General features: G+C 40.0%; 1 protein-coding gene across 3 annotated transcripts in view; it reads right to left on the reverse strand.

The window, feature by feature from the left end:
- The window catches only part of banp (BTG3 associated nuclear protein), a 42,470-nt gene extending 24,726 nt beyond the window's left edge, over positions 1-17,744 (reverse strand). The window contains exons 1-11 of one of the 3 annotated variants that reach the window (XM_030732285.1): positions 17,642-17,744; positions 13,430-13,508; positions 12,891-13,000; positions 12,584-12,783; positions 12,394-12,483; positions 12,039-12,211; positions 10,721-10,960; positions 8,459-8,617; positions 5,177-5,298; positions 2,783-2,854; positions 1,182-1,226 (exon numbers count right to left, since the gene is read on the reverse strand). In XM_030732285.1, the coding sequence (XP_030588145.1) occupies positions 1,182-1,226; positions 2,783-2,854; positions 5,177-5,298; positions 8,459-8,617; positions 10,721-10,960; positions 12,039-12,211; positions 12,394-12,483; positions 12,584-12,783; positions 12,891-13,000; positions 13,430-13,499 (1,281 nt within the window). In that variant the 5' untranslated portion in view covers positions 13,500-13,508; positions 17,642-17,744. Of the gene's footprint in view, positions 1-1,181; positions 1,227-2,782; positions 2,855-5,176; positions 5,299-8,458; positions 8,618-10,720; positions 10,961-12,038; positions 12,212-12,393; positions 12,484-12,583; positions 12,784-12,890; positions 13,001-13,429; positions 13,509-16,083; positions 17,596-17,641 lie in introns of those variants that run through there. The other 2 variants (XM_030732287.1, XM_030732286.1) reach the window with 2 other exon arrangements.
- Positions 17,745-18,064: the final 320 nt, after the last annotated feature.

The raw sequence follows: 18,064 nt of genomic DNA on the forward strand, positions 1-18,064 counted from the left end.
CGTGATGATCCCAGAACAGAATATGTGCAGCCTCCGTTCAGGAAGAAAAGGTCCTCTGTGGCTGTTACATAGTAACACCTGTTGTAACAAAATAGTATAACCATCAGACGGGCAGCGTGAGAAGGAACTTCCTTCATTAAAGCCTAGCTTCAAGACAAACATGATGAAATAATGAATGTGAAATGGTGGTTGTCTTCAGGCATCCATATGTGGCCTGTGATTGTGACACACAGCCAGCACTGCTTTGATCGAGACTCACTTGGATCTCAGAGGAACGAACAGAGAAACAGGAAGGGCCCTCAGTCCAATGAGAGAGAAGGACTAAGGGAGAAGGATGAACAAAGACATGGACACCAAGAGCACAAAAAACATTTGTGTGCGTGTTTTGCATGCGTCTAATTAGTATATCAGCATTTTATCCAACTGAATGGGAAAGTGCAGTGAAAGAGAACTTTGCCCACTTGACACAAAAAAAGGAAGACGTTTTAACAGTTGAGTGAATTTAACTTACCTGGTTCATTGATTACATTTATATCATATATGAATCAGGTGGTGCCAGCATGAAACATCTTCTCAAAATTATCAACAGATGATCATCACTGCTCTATACTTTTACCTCTAGTTTGACAAAGTACAGTTTGCAGCCTTATTGGTGGGTAGCAGTCTTTATTTCTAACAGATGCACACATAATCCACAAAGCATGAAATTATGAAATTATGAAATTTAAAATCTACAATGAGGATCAATTAGTGTTTTATAACTTCAGTTAAGTTAATGTCAGTCTGAGCCCTCAACAGCTAATCTCAGGACTTGACCTCCATGGACAACTGCCAATTTCTCAGGGCTTCAAGAATATCCAGGATATCTGAACCACTAGTAACTAATATCTGATTAGATTTCCCATTCCATCTGCCAGTCACTGTTTATGAATGCAGATACATTTTCCAAAAGGTTTCAAGCCTGCATTGTAGGCCCTCTTTTGCTTCCTGCACAAACCGCTTACCTGAATGAAACCAAAGCCCGCTCCAATATGATTAATAGTAATAGGATAATACAACTCGGACTGCATGTAGACTACAAACAAAAACCAGAAAGCTTCCAATACCAAAAATCCTGTCCCTTGTCTCCAGATTCTGCATATTCATATGCAGAAATCTGTTTAGATTAAATGTGTTCTTACCTGTCCGTCCTGCCCAACATGCACCTGGTGAATCTGGAGATTTCCCTGAAATTGAGAAATGACATGTCAGTCAGCAGCCTTATGTCTTAATATAAACACTCTGATTTAGCTATTTCCAGATCTTAAAATCACATGAGGAGAAACAAGTCAATAAATCATGCTAAGCTGAACTGTTATGGAAGATATATAGCATGACAGTGTCAGAATTATAGGTTCCTGCCAGTGTTTATACTGAGGAGTGGTAAATGCAATATCCGTGTATTTATATTTCTGGATAGAGTGAGAACAAAAATAGAAACCTATTTGCTCAGACATAAGCGTATCATTGTCTCATCAAGATATAATGGCTATCATAAAATCTCTAAACACCCACAGTGACCACAGGACCATTGGAAAGAGGATATTATACAAAACACATTTGGCCATCCTCAGGTCTCAGCTGTTTCTGCTCTGGCTAATTTTATTTCATGTATATATGCAATACTGTCTGAGCTACCATATGGCCAGAGAGCAATGTAATCTCTCAAACAGCTAATTTCCTTTTCAAGCACGCTAAAACCAATGTCTTTGATGAAAGGGGCCCATTCCTAATGAAAACATATTCTGTGAGTGGCAGTTGGGAGAAGTGGGATTTTGTTGCTAAGCTTTGAACTCCAAAAAACAAACAATAGCATGGAATAGGAAGGAGAGAAGAGAGGGAAAAAAATCTGGGCTCAACCACAAAGTGCAGGAAAGGCTTTAGTGTTTTCTGCCTCCAATTTACTCTGTCTCTCTCATTCAAATTGTGCATTTCTTCCTCTGAGGGTCCTTTAGGACCAGAACCAAATAGGAAATTAGAAAAACACTTGGTGAAGGTGTCAATTGCTTTGGCAAAAATGTCAAACTGTCAAGCATGTGTGGCCTGAATCATATACAGCATGTGATTACATGTATATGTGTGTACACAGACTGGCGCCTTGAAATAAATCTCTCTCCCACATCCTTTAAAATCATTAGTAAAGATGTTGATGCAGAAATTCCTCTTTAGAAGTCGGTGTGGTTTGGAGGCAGATTTTGATTTCAACTGACAGGCCGTGTGTGCACATGCACATGCAGGGATGTGTGGTGGGGGAAATAAACCACCTGAGCATTACACGAAAACAAAATTCAAACCCTTGTGCAGAAGCCGGCAGATAGCATATATAAACATTAAGACGTTCACTGCAAAAAGTTTACTTTGGCTAAAATTCACTAATGTCTAAAACGTCTCGTATTGCCGGGTGTAATACGTATTGCTAGGTGCACTAAGCTTAACTGGGATAGCTGTTTATGTGACCAAACAGGTTCATAAAGGGGTCAGAAGGAACATGAAGATTCCTGGCAAACTTATTTAAATTTTTCCTTAAGTATGACTTAACTTTAAACAACAAAGAAAGGTAGATAATAGCAGACGACTGGCCACAACCACCGGCGCCATCGTCCTATACAGTCATATTCTGTTTGGACGCATGTTTAGTGAAGAGAATTTAATTTATCTAGAGAAGTGCCCCAATGTGGTTGTTGTTTTTTTCTTTCTTTTCTATATCACAACCTCTCTATCAGGAGCACACATGCACACTAACCTCACTGTCCTGTGTGATCTGTACCTCCTCTCCTTGTGGCACCTGGGCTATGTGCAACTGCCCCTGTGGAATCTGGAGACACACAGATGAAGAAGAGTTACAGCTGAAGCGAGAACAATTTCACAAATATGTTCACAAAATCAAGAACTTTAAAAAGGTATATTTGTAAAATCTTCATAACACATTACAACACATTTGCACACAGTGGTCAGAAAGTCGTTTTAGCTTAAATCGTCCTCTTTGGGTTTTCCAAGATATCATTTCTGTGTTGAGCTTCTGTAGAGCCATAATCATAAAAAAAAGAGAGTTCTGACTTAAGTTTTCAAATACATGCAACTGTTTGTCTAATTCACATAAGACTTGAATACTGTTTGTCAGATTACATACCAAAATGGAGCTGCTTAGTTGATTAGCAATGACAAATTACATTTAGTTATTACCGAATGGTGGTTACAACACTGAATCACTTTTAATAAGTTTGCTTGATTTCCTCTAGTGTATTAGAAATGCAAATAAATTTTAGGCTCAGCTGCACCCTTTAATACTTGGCTGTAGGGTTGGACTGTCTTCTCTATGGGACCCTTATCCTATCAACACCCTGTAGCCAGGAGGTTATAATATTGACAAAGTGTTGGCACTCACTCACTCAACTCTGCCAATCCACACTATATTGCCAAAAGCATTCACTCATCCATCCAGCTCATTGAATTCAGGTGTTCCAATCACAGGTATGTAAAAACAAGCACCTATGTATGCAGACTGCTTCTACAAACATTTGTGAAAGAACAGGTCGCTCTCAGGAGCTCAGTGAGTTCAAGTGTGGTACTGTGATAGGATGCCACCTGTGCATCAAGTCCAGTCATGAAATTTCCTTACTACCAAATATTTGGCAGGCAACTGTTAGTGGTATAACAAAGTGGAAGTGATTGAGAAGGACAGCTACTCATCCACAAAGTGGTAGACCACATAAAATGACAGAGTGGGGTCAGTAGATGCTGAGGCGCACAGTGTGCAGAGGTCTCCAATTTTCTGCAGAGTTAATCGCTACAGACCTCCAAACTTCATGTGGCCTTCAGATTAGTTCAAGAACAGTGCGCACAGAGCTTCATGGAATGGATGTTTTTCAGGAACTGGGCTCGAACCCTTAGTTCCAGTGAAAGGAACTCTTCATGCTTCAGCATACCGAGACAATTTGGACAATTTCATGCTCTCAACTTTGTGGGAACAGTTTGGGGATGAGCCCTTCCTTTTCCAACATGACAGTACACCAGTGCACAAAACAAGGTCCAATAAAGACATGGATGAGCATGTTTGGTAAGGAAGACCTCCTGACCTCAACTCGATAGAACATCTTTGGGATGAATTAGAGAGAAGACCACGAGCCAGGCCTTCATCCAACATCAGTCTCTGACTCTGTGAAAAATGGTCAAAAATTCCCATAAACATACTCCTAAACCTTGTGGAAAGCCTTCCCAGAAGAGTTGAAGCTGTTATAGTTACAAAGGGTGGGCCTCATATCAAATCCTATGGATTAAGAATGGGATGTCACTCACATTCATATGTGTGTGAAGGCAGACGAGTGAATACTTATGGCAATATAGTGCATCTTGCACAATCCTACTCAGGCGTGTGAGCAGGGTAATAACTGTACAGTGAACTCCTGACAATCATTCTCTCTTGCCTGTCTACCCTCTATTTTTTTTATATTTATTTATTACCTTCTTAGAGAAGTGGTCTGTCTGGGTTGCGCCCAGTACTGCCAAAACCATGCATCATGTATCAAATCAGAAACAGCAGAAATACTCATCACACAGTATTCACATAGTCTTCTCAAACCATGTGTTTGTATGAATGTACTTTTAACACTAGAAAAATACTCTAAATTTGTTTTTTCATGATTAACCCCTCATGACTCTGAATATGTTGATATTGTGACTCTTGGTATCTAACTCTGATTATCTATTCTGGGTAATTTCAGGGCTGAGGGAAATAAGAGATCAGGTCACTTCCTCTATCCGCCTACCTATAATACTGTAGTGGGCCAGAATGCAACCTGTGACCACAGCATCTGTTCAAGACCATCCCTTGAGTCACTGGTTCACTGACATAATTTCCACTATATTCCTCCAGAATGCTGCATGGGTAATTGTAGTGGGTGATGTGACCCATTCCAGTACACTATGAGCTCAGCTCCAAGGGACTCTCAGATAACAGCGGTTTAAAAAAAAAAAAAAAAAACACAACAACAATAACAACAACAATAATATAATAAAAACAAAACAAACAAAATACCCATGAGATCTGAGGATAAAGACTTTCTTTTGGCCTGTTTGCCCATAGATAAAAATATTTTCTTGTGGATTCAAAAATAGAGTTAAAATATCAGACACTCACCACCTGAACTTGTCCATCTTCACCAATACGGTGGAACTGCACTTGTTGATTGGCCAGCGTGTAGTGCAGGGTTTGTTGAGTGGCAGCCTCAATGTGAGCCGTTTCTTCTGTAATGCCTTCCTCTGAATGGGACAAGCAGTAAGATCAGTTGTGTACTTGTGTGTATAATAAAAGCAGGTCAGAAATAACTTACAATGGATTCAACGGATGTGGCCTTAGCAAACTCTAATAAAAAATTCTGACTAATTCCTTGGCCATCTGCTGGGTAATCCTGCATTTATACTTTATCAAATACCCAAATACACATCAAGGCCTCTCCAGACAATGATCCAGACACACTCATGGTCTAGCAGCCAAACTCAGAGTCCAGGGTTAACTCTAAAAACCTGTTATCACAACAGCAGTCTGAACCGAATACATGGACCTTCCGCGGAGATCCACGACAACATCAGCAAAGACACCAGCAGGCCACAAAATAAAACATCACTTTCTCTTGTTCAGTGTGTAAATATAAAGAAATAAAATGGCTACTTGTAAGAAGTGATATTACACCTTACTACTTGTTTTCAAGATGAGGAAGAACTGTGGCTTGGGGAGCTGAAAACTTTGGGCTCTACATGGTGGCCAACTATTAAATATTCCAATTCCAATAAATTCATTTATGAACAGAATGACTGTTCAATGTATATTTGTGTTACATATTGATGTATGCACTCTTAACTAGTATTTTTTGTTATACATTCTTGGGTGTGTGTGGCTTATAAAGGCGTGGTCTGACAATCCACCCCTGGTTTGTGCTCAGGGGTTATTTGGGTTTCCCCTCCAGTCTTACATTTCTCTGGTCAGAGGTCAGAGGTGATGACTCACAGGAAGGGAAGGACAGCAGGCATTGTGTGCAGATTACAACCATCTGCAGAAAAACACTCTCTATCTGCTTTTGGTTTCAGGTCTTGTAGTGGCTTTCATGTAGCTGATAAAATAGGATGGAACAATGTTCACTGTGTCACTGTGTTTGTTGATTGTTTGCAAAGAATGACACCCCTGCCAAAAAATTAAAAGAGGTTAAAAAAAATAATCTTTTTTTAAAATTTATCCTTTGCTGCAAATAGGTCAATCTATGAGAAAACACTAAATAATAGTGCTACTTCATGTTTTTTTTTATTATTTTAAAATTTACCTACAAATATTTGTACCTAATGTCTTTTCTCCTGCACAGTACTAAAGCAGGATTCATGGTCCTGTGTTTTCATCCGCTTGCATTCATCCCTTTGGCTATGAAAAGACATGTTGTGACAATTCAACCAATGCACTGGCTGGCTGATGGCACTGGCTGTCATGATGGTAATCCCCAAACCAGATGGGGGGCATCAGAGGTGAAGGGAGCCATCAAGCTGAAGAAGAGGTTCTATCGGGCTTGTTTAGCCTGTGGGACTTCGGAAGCCACTAACAGGTACCAGCAGGCCAAGCGGTGTGTGGCTCTGGCAGAAGCTAAAGCAAAAACTTGGTTGTGGGAGGAGTTTGGTGAGGCCATGGAATAAGACTTTCAGTCAGCCTTGAAGCAATTCTGGCAAACTGTCAGGCAATTCACATCCCTCATGGGATCCTCTGGGAGGTGCTTCAGGAATATGGGGTATCTGGCCCATTGCTATGAGCCATTCGATCCCTGTACAACTGCAGTGAGAGTTTGGTCCACATTACCGGCAGCAAGTTGTACTCATTCTCGGTGGGTGCTGGACTTTGTCAGGGCTGCTCTTTGTTACCAATTCTGTTTTATTCAGAATAATTATGGGCAGAATTTCTAAGCTGAGCATGAAAGCATTCAATATACATCCCTACCCTCACCTATGTCACAAGCTCTGGGTAGTAACCAAAAAAACTGAGACTGCAGTGAAAATGAACTTCCTCCAAAGGATAGCTGGGCTCTCTCTTAGTGATAGGCTGAAGAGTTCAATCATCTAGAAGGGGCTCAAAGTAGAGTACTCCTCCACATCGAAAGGCGCGGGCTGAGGTGGGTTGGGCATCTGACAAGCATGCCTCTAGGGCACCTCTTGGGTGAGGCGCTCCAGGCGTGTCTTACCGGGAGGAGGCCCCAGGGTAGACCCAGGACATGCTGAAGAGATCACATCTTTCGACTGGTGTGGGAACACCTCAGTGTACCCGGGATGAGCTGGAGGAGGTGGCTAGGAAGCAATTGCTGCCCCTGTGATCTAGCCCCTTATAAGTGGTAGGAAATAGATGGATGCACTGGCTAGGGAGATGGATTTGCATCCAGTCCTACAAAAAGCCTACAACTCATTGCCCTAATGCAGCGATTCTAAGAGCAGGTCAAATAGGGATTGGTTAAAAAGGTGAACTCTGCTCTTTATAGAGCAGAGCTTACTATAAAGAGGAAGGAACACAAAAAAACATCACAGATTAAAAAAGCACAGATGAGAAACACTGACAATGGCTATAGTGGGCAGTTTTAGTTGTTGTTTATACTTGATTTCACTCAACTGTTCTGTTATGACCAAAAACAGTACAAACATGAAGAAGCGTAGCTCCTCCACCCACCCACCATTAGGAGTTGTTCCATAATTTTTTGACACTGCCCCCTTCTGAAAATAGATAGTAACAACATGTAGCCATGCACCCGCAAAGTGCCATTCCAGGACCTTGATGGAAAACTGGTGTTACATTAGCAGGTGCACTTAATATAAAAATAGTCAGTGCATAAGTTAGGTGCATCCAAATGCTTCTCTTGGATGTGATCTCTGCTTATCATGACAACAATAAATAATAAATAAAAACTACCACGTAAGAATCTTCCAGTGTCATACAGAAGCTGCATGGATAATGTGCATGAAGCAAGCAGCAGAGGCATGCATATTTATGGAGTGCAACTGGCTTAGCCTAACTCTTGACCCCTCCTCAAACCAAAAGTGACCTGAGGTCCCACATGATTTTGCCCAGATGTAATATGGACATGAGCATTTACAAATGGAGACTGTGATAGCAGAGAAATTTTAGAGATGAGTCAAATAATTTCACTTTCTGCCGCACTGACACTGACAAACAGAAAACTAGTTTTCCTAACTGGCCTGTAAATAGATGAGTGAGCAACAGATGTCTCCTTCTGCAAGGGTCTGTAGTTTATTTTTACAATATGCCTCTGCTTTGATCAGAGAACAACTACAGAAATCTAGCTACATTTATCATCTGACTGAAACAAACAAGCATGTACCATAGTGTTACAAACATTTATACAGTTGTACAGCCCTCTGATAAAAACCTGTAGTTTACCTGTGACTGTGTTGCGAGGTGTGCGTTTAGAGAAGCTCTTGACAGCCAGACTCTGGCCACGCTGCTTACGTCTCCAGGCAGTGCGACACTTTGAGTCAATGCTTTGCTTGATCCGGTACCAGTCTGACTCAGTGATGCCAAATTTGTGGAACAAGTGGCCTGTAAAAGAATGAAGAGCCATCATTACCTGCGGTTTAAATTAACATACTAAAATTAATGAAATTGTCCCTTATTTCATTAGCCTTCTTAAATCTTTTTCAGTATTGATGAAAAATTAAATATTAGGCTTTATACTTTGGTGCAGTTCTGCACAATTTAGCATTTACACATTCTACTGCCCATTTTGACGAGCAGCAAGACAAAAGAAAGCAACAGAACATTTACTTTGCAATAACACTTGCAAAAATAAGCATTTATCCCAACTTCATTTATTTTATAAGTGATATTGGCTGGGCAAAATTAAGCCATCTGACTGGAAACAACATGCTGTTTCCAGAAGACTTCACTCTTATGTGAATATGCAATATGCGCATTTATGAAAACCAAAGCAAACAACTGTCCAGATTTCCTTTCCATCTTTTCCATACGCTTTTTGACAGATTTATTAGTGATGTGAGACTGGACACACGTGTATTTAGTGACTGTCTACAAGCGTGCAATCAACTGTTTTTAGGGTCATTATCCATACAGCTACAAACTGAGGCTAGAAAATGAAACAGAGTTGTAGCCGAGGGATATCTGCAGACAGTGGGATGGCAGCATATAGCTGATTCCCAGCTGACTCATCCTGTGCCAGCAAGGCAGATACTCCTTTATTTCCATCCGAACCATGCAATAGTACAAAAGATGGACATAGCACAGTGGCATCACTTGTTGTCAATCACAAATCATTAGGAAATGAACATAACCTGCACAATCTTCCTTCCTGACAGTCAGGAACAAAAATGTTCAAATTAATTAATATTTTAATTAATACTTTATACAGCATGAAATGAGCAAACAAGCCCATAAACTCCTCAGGGAACTGTTTACAGAAATCAGCAAAAAGGGTCATTTTCCCACAGACATCCCATGGAACTGTTAGTCTTACTGAAACCACATGTATCCTCCCCCTGGTGGCCAAAAAAGTGAATGCAGGTTTAGAGCACTCCAGGTTGGCTTCACCCTTTAGGCCCAGAAGAAACCTCTATTTTTTATAACAAATCTGCATGTAAATACACAACCACACTGCTGAGAGGAAACAGGTTACCAAGTTTACAGTCTAGCCAGGGAAGCCAGGGAAAAGGTGTGATGGTGCAATGCTGTGGGGATACCTCTCTCTCACCTCAATACAGCTGGCGTGACATGGTTGTGATTGCTGGATCTTTTTTACTTTTTTCATTTTGTTATTTCCAGGAACTTACAGCAAATGGTTACTAAGACATCCTGCAGCCAACTGAACAAGATGTGGGAGAAGGGAATTTCTGACTAGTTGACTATCTTACATGTAGTTCACATAGAGCATCAGTTCCGCTTTATGCCTACTTACACCAGGGGTAGATACAGTGGGTACAAACTGTATCCTCTGTAGAACAGGTTAGAGCTAATAGAGACTTTTTTAGCACTGCAAATATGGTCATATAAATATATATATAGTATACTTGCCACAGGCCTTTCATAAATATCCATCTGTCTACCAGTGTAACCCTGACTCCACTTAATCAAAAATCAAAGAGTTTTCTGCACTGAGAGTGACTCCATTAAGATCTTTCTACCAGACATGTGCATGTCATTTAGAGTCTGGTATGTTCTGAAATGTGTTGCACATTAATGCATGTGTGCAATGATGAATGGATGTTGTTGTAACCCGCCTTGGGAATACAGAGTGCAGTCTATTTTCTGTGTTCTATTCAGTCCTGCTTTGTACTAGAATGGGGATGAAATGTGGAAAGGTCTCAGAGAGTTCATTTACTACTAAAAATCAAGAACTGTAAAAATCAAACCTTGGCAGAGTGAAAAAGTATTTAAGAAACCATGAGAGACCGTAGTTACCAGATACTGTCTTGGCACTTGACAGGGGGGTAATTTTACAGACACTTTCCAAGGACATATTTCACAGCTCAAGTTTGTATGAAGCTCTAGACACTTCAGGAGCTCTAGTAGTACCAGCAGCCAGAATATAAGGGCACTTGCTTATGTAAAATAGCTTGTCATGGAACCATGTTCACCACCAGAACTACCACAAAATTATCAATATTAGATGAGTACGTTTTCAAGACTCACAGCGGATGCCGTAGATCATAAGTGGATCCAACTGCTTCTTTCCATGTTTGCCCTGCCCAGAGAGATTTGACATGGCCTGGACTTCACGATGGAATAAGTAGTCCAGCAGCGTCAGTGCCATTTTCTCTGCTGTACGACAGTTTGTGCTGATATGAAGCATGTCAGCCGGAGATATTGGACAACGAACTCGCATCTCTGGGTTGTTCTCATCTCCCAACCAGGTGCCGGTTGGATAATCATCTAAAGAACAGAGGAGGAACAGCTCTTCAAAGAGTTGCACAGATTGACTAATACTTCACAAAAGGAGACACCGAGGTCATTCGTATGATACAACAGCACCCCCATGTGGCAGTAAAACAGAAGTGAGTGAATTCTGGGGAAAAAGTATTTTAAAACAGAATATGTGGCTTGGCTGTTTGCTCACAGTGCATGTTAGCTATTAAGTAAACCACATGTACAATGCATGAGGCACATGGTAACATCTAACTTGCTGACTAACAGAATTTTTATAATGGTAACCCAGAGCTGCAGTTGAATGAATAATAGTTTGCCTTTGAAGGTAACGAAGAACTTCAAATCCAATAAAAATTACCCAACCAACAATCACACTGAATATACCAACAATGTGGACTTCATTTATGTTTGCATAGTTAAAACAGAATTCTTTTTCTCTTGGGTACAGCCAGAAAAACAGAGTAAAGCAGCTGATGGCATGAATGATGCCTCAGAGCATCTGAGGCAGAAAAACATGGGGAAATTAACACACATCAGCACAGTTTGCAATCTATTTAATATGCAGATTAGTTGAAAGAGTCACGTTATCCACATTAAACAAAATCTGAACAAAACATTCAAAATCAATTACTGAGAGGTCTAAACAAAATGCAAGGGAGTAATTCACTGCAACTGGCTTTTCCTTTGAAAAACTGACAGATGATTACGTTGCACATTGTACCTTTAGTGCATAATTGTTTTTATTATTAGTGGGATTGCTGACATGACATTGTTGGTGCTGCGAAGTCACCAAAAAACAGGAAATAAAAAAATAACACTAAAAACCCACAGCTTTTCTTCCTGCCAAGTAATCAGTGATGGCGCTAACCAACATTTGTGACTGTAGCTTAGCTTCTGCAAAAAAATTCTGATACAAAAAATATAAACACATGGAGGAGCGAGGTTGAAAATCAGCAACATGGTTGTTAAGAAATAAACAGCCTTTTGCTCTACATAAGTAACATGCTCCTTCTTGTCTAACCGGAATAAGGATAAACTACAAAAGTGTGCATTTCTGTGTCTCTTTGCTAGCATGGAATCGTACCTTCTGAATTGAGTGTGATGAGAGTGACATTTTGGCCTTTTTGTGCATTGCTTGACTGACCACCATTGGAAACACAGTCACTGGCCTCTGAGCCGCTCTCCTGTTCCTCTTGGCTCTCTTCAGGGCCCGGCACCTTTACTAGGATGGTGTTGTGTCGTCTCCTAGTCACTGTGCTGCAAATAAACATATTCAATGCATTGACAGACCCTGGTTGGCCATCGTGAGAAATACAGAATAGATACACTCATACTATTACCTGGGCTAAAAACTGTGCTAAGGCAATAAGCGATGTAGCTTGTGAGATGGTGTGTTCGGATGAATTTGGGACATGCAGTATTGTAAATGTGCCACTCACTTGCTGAGCAGATTCTCCAGAGGAGTGTCTTCCGGACTTGAGGCCTTCGGCGGTTCACTGCTCACTATCACATTTGTTTGTGGGACAACACTGAGAGACCAAAACAAACAGTTTTATTTTGAATTTTCATTGAACTTTTAATCTGTCTGACTGATGGCCATGTGCCGACAGGCAAACATTAAGAGCTTACCATCGAACTTTGTTCCAAGTCTGAGTGGCCCCCTGAGGTGATCCAGCAACCATAGGAACCTGAATAGGGCTCTTGGCACAGGGTGCCATGTTGTCCAGCTTGCGTCCAAGGGCTTTGCATGTAGCATCCAGAGACTGTAGTTTCGACTCAATTCCCTCCAGTCGCTGGGTGATCGATCCAGTGAATGAAACCAACAAGTTCTGGAAACAAAATTACAAAACAATATTAAGTTCAATGGACTATCTATAAATGTATAACCAATAAACAATATGTGCTTTGGATTGTACTCATTATGAAGAGCTTGTACCTTAATAATAGAGATATCTTGATTGCTGTTGTTATTCTCCTGGCTGTTGCTTAATTTCCTCCTTTTCTTCTGAGATCTTTCTTCATCATCTTCGTGATTGTCCAGCATGTCTGTCACGAATCAAAGGAAAAGACACCCTCAAAACAACACACAAAGCCTTCCTGTTAGATTTCACTTCAAGACTGAAGGTGTGCTTCTACTCAGGAGAAGAGTAGAATCCCAATCTCATATGAAGTGCTTAAGGTGCAACTTTTTATATATATAAAGCTGTATAACAAATAAATTAGCAAACATTCAGTTACATATTTTTTTTATTTTACTTATGAATTTACTACATTTAAAAGTGCCTTACTTGTTTAATAAAGAAGCTAACCTTATGTAGTCAAGAAAAGTGGTGAATGTCAATATCCAGGAATGTACTGCAGATAGTTTACCAAAGCTGAAATTGCAATGCAATGACTCCAGTCCTGATGTGAACAACTCACAAGGTGAGAACACCAGCTGGTAAAGATACACATTTTTCTGCAAAGGAATCTTACCTGTACGGTTTTCCTGATTAAAGTCCTCCACTGTTATTTGCACAATTTCATCCAGCTCTTGTTCAGACATTGTTCACCACTAGAATAAGGAAGAACTTGGTTAAGTTAACAAGACAATAAAATATTTATTTACTGATATGTTTCTATAAGACAGAATATCTCCGTGCCATGTCTATTTCTATCTCTACATTGCTGAAGATAATAAAATCTCAAACGTCACAAGAAGATACAACTTTTTGTAAATGAAACTCTTCAGTGCCGTGTAATAGAGTTGTGCACAGATCAACTATGATAATCAGTCATCTGCTGTGACCAGTTGGGGCTGAGGGGAGAGAGAGACAAGACAAAAGACACACTGTGGAAGAGAGCCAGAGATTAATAATAACAACTGATTAAATGCAGAGGGAGGTATAAGCAGAGTAAAATGAGGTGAATGAAAGGAAACACTCAGTGCATCATGGGAACCCCCCAACAACCTAGGCCTATTGCAGCATAACTAAGGGGATGGTTCAGGGTCACCTGATCCAGCCCTAACTATAAGCTCTATCATAAAGGAAAATTTTAAGTCTAATCTTAAAAATAGAGAGGGTGTCTGTCTCCTGAATCCAAACTGGGAGCTGGTTCCACAGAAGAAGGATCTGAAAGCTGAAGGCTCTGCCTTCCATTCTACTCTTAAGTATCCTAGGAACCATAAGTAAGCCAGCAGTCTGAGAGCAAAGTGCTCTATTGGGGGGTGATATGGTACTATGAGGTCTATAAGATAGATGGGGCCTGATTATTCTATACCTTATATGTAAGAAGAAGAATAATTTAAAATTCTATTCTAGATTTAACAGGGAGCCAATGAAGAGAAGCCAATATGGGAGAAATCTGCTCTCTCTAAACTAGCCAAGATGTAGGTAACCACATAGTAGTGGTTGAAGATGATGACAGAGGACTGAAGCTGCAGCTACATGCATGCTACTTTCACTAAATAACCTGTGCAGCAGTGTGAGACAAACAGTTTAACTACAGTTTAACTACAGAAGCAGCATGTGTAAGTAACACGTTAAGTTTGCAAAAGAAGGTGTACGAATAGATCAGGAAATGGGGCAACACTAATAAGAGTCATATTTCTTTCCTATCAAAGGTAGAAGAAAAGCAAGAGTAAGATAACTATCTCAACAATCATTTGTGCTTGCCCGTCTGTCTGTTAGGAACGTTACAGAAAAAAAACTACCAAGCAGATTTTAATGAAAGCTGATGGAAAGATAAGCCTTGAACAAAGAAATAAATTCTGGTCAGGAGATGGATCAAAGGAGAGATCCTGGAATTTTTGTGAAATGTTGTATACCAAGCAACTGCTTGTGCCCCCACCATTACGGGGGCACCAATCAATGGCTGATTTGCAATGACATCTCTTTGCAAACCAAACTAGCTGTTTAGATTGAGCAACCATGTTTATCGTAGCTTGAAGATAAAAAGATACAGTTATCCTCCAAGCCCTGAAAAGTGAGACCAGTACTTAAGTGCCCTAAACCTATATTCTATCTAATGGCCAGCAGGGCACAACCTGTCTTGTTGCAGAGGGAAGAAATCCATTGAAGAATTACCCTACTGCTTACTTGATGTAATCATTTACTTGAGAAAGTTATGTTTGAAAATGTTTGAAAAGTTTGAAAGTTATGGACTCATTATTTGTTTCAGGTCTTACTTAGCATAACATGAGGTTCATTTTTCAAAATTATGGTCTAATTTTGAGTATAACAGACAATAAATCAGGGTACACGTTACAGGATGGCAACTTTGCAATTGGAAAGTTGCTACTGTATGAGCATGCAGCGCATCTTCTCAGATCCTACCCTCATTTGTAACATTTGGTTCCCCAAAAATTAGTAAAAAATAAAATAAAATAAAATAAAAAATATGATGGCAACAGACAACATGCTCAAGTCAAGGATTCATTACAGGATTTCACCAAACGACGGGTGAAATTCATCTTTGATATAAAGTTTAAGGTTCTCAAAACCAATACTGGGTTTAGATCTGATGTTCTGTGTACTGTTAATCATTATTTTGAAGAAAAATATTATGTTTAATCAGAGTATTGGCCTTGGCAGAGGTCTGTGCACTCCAAGGTTTAATTATGTTATCTCAAACATCCTCTTCCCAGAAGTGTATCTGTACATGATGACTATACTACTATGTTATTACATAATAGTATAACTTAATAAAGTTCTCACTTCTAGTAAAAAAGATTGAATGTATAGTCAAGTTTGTTTTTTTTATCTTTTCTTGACTGCAGTCACTGCAATCAAACCAGTAACAGGTCACTATCCAATCATCATGTTCAATGAAACATTAACGCCAAACTTTCTAACTTGACACTTGACACTTTAACATTTGCACTGGCCCTCGATCATTGTCACTATGTAATCAAGAGTTGCAAAGTGACCTCCACATACTGTCAAAACCATTTATCCATAAAGGTCTAGCACTGACACATCCCAAATTAATTTACTTTTTCAAGTTGCAGGAGTCTTTGCAACTTTTCATCTGCTTATCGGTCCACTGAAATAGATGTGCTAAGTTTACCTGTTTTGAGCCTATATGTATTAACAACTTTGAAACATTCCTTTACTATTCATCATGTTTTAGCTCAGTGGCTCTCAAACCTTGTCTATCATGCACTTCATCGGATGAAATCTTTTCAAGCCCCACGGGAAGCAAGGTCCGCTAGTCGCTATGCTAACGTACCTGCTAACGTGATTTCCTTGTTCCGCAGTGAGAATTAATCCGATGTTCAACATTTGTTCCGCAGGACTTTTCTCCCAGGTCGTCACGGCCCCCGCAGCTTGAGAAACACTGCTTTTGCGGATGCTTTTCATTTGTTGCATTGTTTCATTTGCCTGTTTTCCATGTCTTACTATTTTTTTGTTTGTTTGTTTCTTTCGTTCTTTTTTGTGATTGTAATAGTACATGTGCTTAAATGCTTTGTCTGCATTTTCAAAAGAAAATGCTGGAGATGTAATGAACTCACCTGTGCCAACGCATTATTACACCACTTGTACAACAGATAAAAGGATGCACTGCATCTCCACTAAACTTGGTGAGAGAGGGATAGGCAAAATTTATATCCTCAAAATAGCTACGACTAGACTAACAATTATATCTGTATGAAAGATGATATCTAGAGTCCTGATCTAGCAGCTCTATTCCTGAGTCAATTCCTCGTTTTCCAATTATGGGAAGCAAAAGTATAAATGCATGAGGCAAAATTACAATAAAGCACATTTTTATGTAGGCCCGGTTCTACGTGACTAACCAAAGCTTGCAAAGCTTTAACAGTTTGCGCCATTAGTTGAAATGCGAATAATAATGTTTTACCGTTTAATTGAATAGGTCGTGGGGACTATAACTCAGTGCTTAGTCCTTAAACTTCCACAATGGCAACTTTGCTACTGGGGACACATAAATTTGTGTAGGGGGTTTATCTGCATGCTATGGGCGATATAAAATGAATGATAATCAGTTTTGGTGTACCCCTGGAGCCCTAGGCAAAACGGCCCGAAATTTAATAAAGCTACTGGCGCTTTTTTTTTTTTTTAACCTGGCTACAGTTACCTCTGGTAGTGGCTAGCTTTAAGAAAACATGGTAGTATCCAGCTGTGTAAACTATTTCCTTAAGACTTTAGGTGCTTAGCCCAGTTACTACATTTCAGCAACAAATATGAAACGCCACAGAGCTTTGAAACGTCTACTACCCCAGCTAGCCAGGTTTAGATTAGTTAGTTAACTGGGCGGGGGTCTGACGATGCTAAATACAGGCGTATAAACGGAGGAAACTGTCAAACTTAAAGCATCTGCATGTTACGCATTTATGTAATGCTACTGGCAGTTTGGTGCAAAACTACTGTATTTCAGATATACTGTTTACTTTGCGTGAGTTAATTAGCCTCAACAGAAGGATATAACTAGCAGCTAATATTAGCTGCGGCTACAAAATCGGATTTGAAAGCTTGCATGCTAACGTTAAAGGTGAAGCAATGCAAAGGAGACGCTATTTAAGCTAGCGTGGTAGTTAGCATGCTAGTTGGGCCTAAAGGCCTTTGAAACGTAACGCAAAAATGGTTAAATGCTGAAGCAGTTACTAAATTAAATGTGATTTTGATGCAGCTTCTGTCCCCATTCTCGCACACAACACATGTACCGTGTAAGATTGGGTTATATTACCGTGTGAATGGTGAATTCTCGTGTTGTTTGTAGAGTTTCCGATAATGGCGTCGTTCCTCGCGAGAGATGAGACCTTGCCTTGGTGTGCTCCACACACTGAGGGTTACGCTCATTGAGGGGAGCTCAGGCTGCTCGTCAACGCTGTAGACGCCACACACAGATTGCATGACTGCCTCCTTTCAGCAGTTTTCCCTAAATCTACAACTGCTGATTTTACACTTCCATTAAATTGTACATTTTATTCGTGTATTCTTCATAATAAGCTATGATAATAAGTACACAAAAACATAATATCCGTGGATGCGCAATATTTATGATACAACCTCTGTGTTAAGGAGCAAGACTGCATGAAGGGAAAGCACGTTTTAAACCTGTATTTATTTTGAACGGTGAACTAAAGCGTTTCTTCCATTCATGACAATG

Source organism: Archocentrus centrarchus, chromosome 6, assembly GCF_007364275.1.
Source record: "Archocentrus centrarchus isolate MPI-CPG fArcCen1 chromosome 6, fArcCen1, whole genome shotgun sequence".
Lineage (NCBI taxonomy): Eukaryota > Metazoa > Chordata > Actinopteri > Cichliformes > Cichlidae > Archocentrus > Archocentrus centrarchus.